The following is a 6,857-nucleotide window of genomic DNA, read 5'->3' as shown; positions in this document are numbered from 1 at the left end:
AATAGAAAAAAAATGCAATATCTTGGGTTCTAGTGAAACGATTTTAATCATTTTTTTAAACCGATGTAACTCGAAGCGAAAATCAGAAATAACGTATTCATCAATTTTAATTTTTAGTAAATTTCGAGATGAATAAACAAATTTGTTTATTGCAAAATAAAAACACTTACTCCGTCCTTTGAAATATGTAATACTGTTTTTAGCAAAAACTTTCTTTGTTCATATATTTTAATTTAGATTGTATTTTAATAAAGATATTTTAATTTAGTTTGTTATTTTAAAAATATGCAATTGTTTAAACAATATTTTTTGAACAAATTAAAAAAAAACGAAAATAGTACAATTTTCTTTTCGTTTATAAATGAAAATAATGATTAAATTATTAGTATACGTTCTTTCACGGTTTTTGCTGTAAATTTTAAAGAACGCTTGGATTGACATGAAATTTGGCATACGCATGGCTAACATTTCAAAAAAAAAGTGATATGGTGCCGATGTGTGCTTTTGCCCAGGGGGTGAATTTTACCCCATCTCTGGGGTGAAAATATATGTCTAAGGCAAGTCCCGAAATGGATAAACTGACTAATTTTAAGCAACTTTTGTTCTATAGAGTTTTTTCACCAAATCAATACTTCTCGAGTTTTTGCAAGTGAATATTATGTTCATTTTTCATCAAAATAACCAAGTTTTTTGACGGTTTTTTTTGCAAATGACTCAAAATGTCGTAAATTTGTCGTAAATGTCGGCATTTTGTCGTAAAAAATGTTCTTAGTAAAACTATAGATTATAAAAAGTGAAAAGAACGGTGTATATATTAGGTCTTTATACCTAGAAAAAGCGGAGTTATAGCTAATGAAAAATAGGTTCATATTCGAAAAATTCCAAATAAAATAATTCAATGTGAAATATCCAAATATTGAAGCATTGTTATGGAAAACACATTAAAACTTTTTCAAGGTGTGTATAAAAAGATTTACACTGTTTTTTATAAAAAAAAATTCTAGCATCAAATGTAAGCAAGTTAAGCTCAAAATAAAGTTGGTCCCTTTTGTTTTGACAAAAAAAATATCAGGAAGATCACCCCCCAATTAGCAACTTAAATAAAATTATTCGTTACCGCTTCACAAGTTACTTTAGTTATATTGTGTTTATATGATCTGTAAGTTTCATCAATTCAAAGTACTTATTTTTGAAAAAAATTGGTGTTAAAATAAAATTTTTAAAAATTTTAATTTTGAAAAAAATGTTATTTTCAAAATAACTTAAAAATTGTTAGAGATACCAAAAATCTTAAACAATAAATAAAGTCGGCATTACTTTTCTAAATACTTTGTATTTTTTTGTTTTTCTGTAAGACAAAAATTGTATTTTCTGTATTTTCTGTAAAAAATTTTCTGTAAGACACGAGCATACACTCGTGATAAGTGACTCGTTCAAGCACTTTTAACTACAGCTCTTTCAAAAATAAGGACTTTGAACCGATGAAACTTACATATCATAATATCAATACATACGCGAGTAAAATACTTGTGAAGTGGTAACAATTAAGTCATTTGAAATGCTAATTAGGAGGTGATTTTCCCGATTCCGTACCAAAAAAGGGGACCAACTATATTTTGAGCGTAATTTGTTTACTTTTGATGCTAAATAATGTTTTTAACCTTTAACTACACGCGCTGGCGTACTTTGTACGCCAGATATAAGAATTCTACTGGAAATATATTTAAAAATTTAATTTTTGACCTTGCTTATTTTTCTAACCTATCACTGGAATGTGCTTTACAATTTGGTTTTAGTTTCGTTATAATCGGCGTTCGGAAAGATCGTAATTTACATTTTATTATTTGTTGTTTCCGGTGGTGGACAATATACCCCAGGATTATATTACTACAAGTCATAATATAAGTACATATTTTAATTGTTTTTTAATCATTATGGCAAAAAATATATTTTTCTTTTTAAACAATACTTTTCCTCCTGTAAAAAATCACATTTAAAAAAAAATTTTATTAGTAATTTTATTTATCATGGAATCCAGTTATTCCATGATTACAGTTGTAAATCCCAATTGGCTTACTGAAAAGGAACTCCAAGTATTCACTGATGCCGAATAAGGTTTATAACAAACAACTAAGTGTATTTTTTCAAAAAAAATTAAACAAATCCGCTGTTTTTAAGTGTATTTTCTTGTGGCGTACAAAGTACGCCACGCGTGTAGTTATGTTATAACTTGATGCACGGGTAGTTAAAGGTTAAAAAACAAAAATAAGCATTTTTTAAACACTTTAAAAAGTTAAAATGAGTTTTCCCAAAAGAAAGTGCTTCGTTTTTTGGTTATGGCAAGTTAAAATATTCAATTTGGAATTTGACGAATATGAACCTATTTTTCATTAGCTAAAGCGCTTCTGCTAGGTATAGTGACCTAATATATACATCATGATTTTCCCTTTTTTACGTGCCATATTTTTGATATTTTTTTCGAACAAATACTTATATTTTGAGTTATTTGTGAAAATCCGTCTGAAAACGTGGTTATTTTGAAGAAAAATTAAGATATTCACTCGCAGATAACTCGAAAACTATTACCTTGGTGAAAAAAAGTTTATAGAACAAAAGTTGCTTGGAATTAGTCATTTTATCCATTTCCGGACTTATTTCGGACGTATTTTTTCACCTTTAAAAGGGGATCAAACTCACCCCTAGGGCAAAAGCAATACATCGGCACAATATCACTTTTTTATTTGACTTGTTAGATATATGTATGCCAAATTTTATGTCAATCCAAGCGGTTTTTTAAAATTTAAAGGTTTTGCAATATTTTACCTTAACACGTTAAGCCCCGGACCATCATGACATAATTTTTCTGTCAGACCGGAACATTTTTTTAATAATTTTGAAATAAGAATGTGTATAACTATTTATTTCTATTCTAAAATAAAAACAAAATACATTTTTTAAGTAAAAAAACAGCATGTACCAACAGGGTACACACGGTCTATTTATAATTATTTTTGTAATTTGTTTTAATGTGGACCATGTGTGCCATATTGGCTCACACCAGGAAGATAATCAAATACCTTCTCCCTAAGATATTTTAAGTTTAAAAATACAAAAACAATTTATTTTTTCAAAGAACATGTATGAATATTCACAAAACACTTAACACACATATATGCGGTATTAACGGCACATGCCGGACAAAAAGTGTATACCCTTTTGGCATTCTTCATCGCTGATGCTCTTCCTTCACGGTTCGAAAAGTTCTTGTAACATGCTGAACACCTTCCCCTTTTCTCTTTCTCGTCCAACGTATGCAGAGTTGTTAAAGAGTTTTCAGAAGTTGTTAAAGAGTTTTCAGAAGTTGTTTGAGGCATTAAAAGACTTTGAACAATCTGTTCACGGAACTCAGTAATTGAGAGATGTTTGCCAATAACAGATTTGTAGAGAACTAAAGAGTTCACAAGTGCGGTATTTGTTAGTAATTCCACAGCCAATTTACGATACCACTTCATACTTCGTCGAACAGGGGAATTATATGCAGCCTTTTGATCCGACACATCGATAAAATATTTTGCAGAATTATAGTCAACAATGGTCGATGGTTTGGGAACAGGTCCACGTTTTGTTTGAACATCTATCATCAAAGGAATATCCTTGGTCGTTAAAAACAAAACGTCCCGTTTATCTTTCCATTTTCCGATAACAACTTTTGTATTACTCTGTAGATACTTCATGTCACCTCTTTTTAATTTTGCATTGACTACCGCTTTGGGATTATGTTTCCTATTGGAACGTAATGTTCCGACTAAATGGGTTTTCCTATTATTTAAATCATGAGCCAAGTCAACACTCGTATAAAAATTATCAGTATATAAACTTCTGCCTGTATCTAGAAGCGGTTGCATAAGTTCCATCACCACTCTGGATGCTAACGACTTTTCAGATGGTTGCATCTCTTTTCCACCGTACACTTTAACGGCGTACGTATATCCATCTGCGACGCAAAGTTTAAACAATTTGACTCCATATTTGTGTCTTTTTCCAGGAATGTATTGCAAAAAACTAAGTCTACCACGAAATGGCACCATAGTTTCGTCAATACATAACGATTCTCTAGGAGTACACATTTTCTGAAACTTTTCATTTAGTATTTGTACAAGAGGAGAAATTTTGTAGAGTCTGTTTCCAGGTGGGCAGCTCTCGTTATCTGAAATGTGAAAGAAGTGTAATAATATTTCAAATCGACTTCTACTTATTTCACACATTTTAGAAACTTCATTTTTGTAAAGTAAATTGTTACTCCAATAATTTCTGAGTTTCGGTTTTCTGTCTAACCCCATCCAAATAATGAGAGCCAAAAATCGAAGCAATTCTTTTCTGTCAATTGGTCTCCAGTTACTCATAAGCGAATGTTTCGTTATTGACTCATTTACAATACCAGCGATTATGGTTTGTTCGGCGTATTTATTAGTTTCAGTAACCAACAAATCTTGCACTTGACGGTCGATAAACAGTAGGTAGAAATCTATTGGTTTGTGGTCTGTAAGTTTTGCGAGTTCTTCCTGATTTATTCCTGAAGTAAATGATAGTTCGAACTTATTGAGATCATCTGGATTTGGCACATCGCTCCATGTTATTTTATTTCTTGATACAACATCGTCAATAACAGCTTCCAGGCTAACGTTTGCAGATTCAGCTTTTTCTACAAAGCAAAAAAAAAGTAAACTACAAACAGAATTTGTGCATTCCTAAATAACTTACCTATCCTTCTTGTATCAGCCTCCTTTTGGATACAACTAGGACCTGCAGTTATTTTATTTCTTGATACATCGTCAATAACAGCTTCCAGGCTAACGTTTGCAGATTCAGCTTTTTCTACAAAGCAAAAAAAAAAGTAAAGTACAAACCGAATTTGTGCATTCTTAAATAATTTACCTATCCTTCTTGTATCAGCCTCCTTTTGGTTAGAACTAGAACCTGCAGTAAATTCTTTGCAATTTTGTGTTTGTTTGCAAATTTTAGCTTTTTTTCTACGAGACTCATATTCACTACTGTATGAGTCTGAAGAACCATCAGTAACATTTTCATTGTACACTGGATCGGCATCAGAATCATAAAACGTACTTTCAGACATACTACTATCACTAAAGTCACTCTCCTCAGCAAGTCTGCGAAGTTCGTCTTCCGATAGTCCTTTACGGAACATTATCTTATTTTTTAGTTCCACTTTTTAACAAAAAACTGAAGAGAAAATAGTGTTAGCCTCGTTAGACGTTCGAACCGATACTGACTGAAGCATGTTAGAAATTATAACCTAACCTGTTTGTGAACACGTGGTTTAACGGACCAACCTCTGATTTTGTTTACCACAGACCGTTTACACACATTTATACATAAGAAAGCACGGCAAATGCGATCCTCGACGAGCCATGGCATTAGGAACACGACACTTCGCTGTGGCCTGATAGGTACACACGGTCCCAGATAAAACTAGAGTGTGTGCGAGTGTGGTACACATGGGGCTTAACGTGTTAAAGAGCGTACTATATGTAAAAAAATGTGTATGAAATTACAGCTATAGTTATTAATATTATACTTATTTTAGTAAACAAAATTATTATAATTTCAATTTTTAAAAAGACAGAGGTTTAATCTAAACGTGCTCGTTTGCGCTGTGGACTTGTAGTAGTTTCAATTATGTATTACTTAATATCTTCGTCTTGTAGTTGAGAATTATCATCAACTATGTTTTCATACGCAAATTCGGTATTGATGTCTTCAAACTCGACTAGATTTTCATTAGTTTCTTCGTAGATGCGTACATTTTGAACCTGTATATTTTGGCATGTTTGACCACAACAATTGTGCAATAATCTGTACACTCTAATCCATATTTGGCGCATGTCCACTGTCCTGCACGTAGAACCAAAAGTTAAGGGCATAGGCGCAAAATGTCGTCTGTCACAATGTTCAATGTGTTTTAAATGTATTCATTTTTTTCGAATCCTGAGAAAACTAATTAATATTTATGAAAAATTTAATCGCAGAATGAAAGATTACATTATTACTGAGGGCCAAAAGTCCCTGAACACTTCTATAATGTTTATTTTAATAAGTTACAGGGGTAAAAATAAAAGAGAAAATTGAGTGTGATTTTTAATTGCAAATATTTCATTCAAAAGCAACTTTTTATTTTTTATAAGGGACTTTCGGCCTTGGTAATAACGTAGTCTTTCATTCTGAGTTTAAAATTTTCAAAAATATTTATTAATTTTCTCATGAGTCGAAAAAAAAGAATACATTTAAAACACATTGAAAACTTTCACAGGCGACATTAACAAAAATTCCTCGCGCCGTGCTAATTAACCGACTTGAAGTTTGCAAATTGGAAATGGAAGGTACAATGTTATTCTACACGCAAAAAAAATCTACTTGCTATGTGGTTTATTTTCATTCCTGCAATATTTTGAAAAATTGCATTTTTTTGCGAAAGCAAAATGATCTTATAACATTTATTAAACCGATCTTAATGAAATTTACAGTATTGTTTTATTATATGATATAGTTTTTCTGGGTGAAATTATGAAGCTCCTAAGTTTAGAATAAATGGTTGAAAACAGTAAAATGCAAATACTTGTTTTTTTATGTTTTTTTCGCATTTATTGCTATTTTGCAATAAAGTTGACAATTTTTAAAATATTCAACTACTCCTGTCTTCTAGGAAATTTAATTGCGCAACTTTAATGTCAGTGCAATTTTTTTGGAAATGAATACTTTTAAAGTTATAATCAAAAACGGAGAAAAAAATCGAATTTTTTCTTAATTTTTTGACCTTTTGATTATTTAAACAATGTTCC

General features: G+C 31.0%; 1 protein-coding gene across 2 annotated transcripts; it reads right to left on the bottom strand.

Annotated features, from left to right (window-relative positions):
* Nucleotides 1-2,826: 2,826 nt before the first annotated feature.
* Nucleotides 2,827-5,423, bottom strand: LOC126889514 (piggyBac transposable element-derived protein 4-like). 2 transcript variants are annotated; one of them, XM_050657855.1, is made up of 3 exons: nt 4,936-5,423; nt 4,762-4,875; nt 2,827-4,702 (listed from the first exon to the last, which is right to left on the bottom strand). In XM_050657855.1, the coding sequence occupies exons 1-3, from the start codon at nt 5,204-5,206 to the stop codon at nt 3,120-3,122; spliced, it is 1,968 nt and encodes a 655-aa protein (XP_050513812.1). In that variant the 5' UTR covers nt 5,207-5,423; the 3' UTR covers nt 2,827-3,119. The 2 variants fall into 2 exon arrangements, with proteins under 2 accessions (XP_050513812.1, XP_050513811.1); XM_050657854.1 differs by having other exon boundaries at nt 4,762-5,423.
* Between the last annotated feature and the right edge of the window lie 1,434 nt (nt 5,424-6,857).

This window comes from Diabrotica virgifera, chromosome 8 (assembly GCF_917563875.1).
Source record: "Diabrotica virgifera virgifera chromosome 8, PGI_DIABVI_V3a".
Taxonomy (NCBI): Eukaryota; Metazoa; Arthropoda; class Insecta; order Coleoptera; family Chrysomelidae; genus Diabrotica; species Diabrotica virgifera.
The sequence above is the reverse complement of the archived record's forward strand: the minus strand, read 5'-3'. Positions and strand labels throughout refer to the sequence as shown.

What these genes read in the sequence shown, in the direction of transcription:
- LOC126889514 (XM_050657854.1), bottom strand. Translation starts at nt 5,206, where the DNA reads ATGTTCCGTAAAGGACTATCGGAAGACGAACTTCGCAGACTTGCTGAG. An exon ending in GGCTGATACAAGAAGGATAG is followed by an intron (nt 4,703 to 4,761) that starts GTAAGTTATTTA and finishes TTTGCTTTGTAG; the next exon opens with AAAAAGCTGAATCTGCAAAC.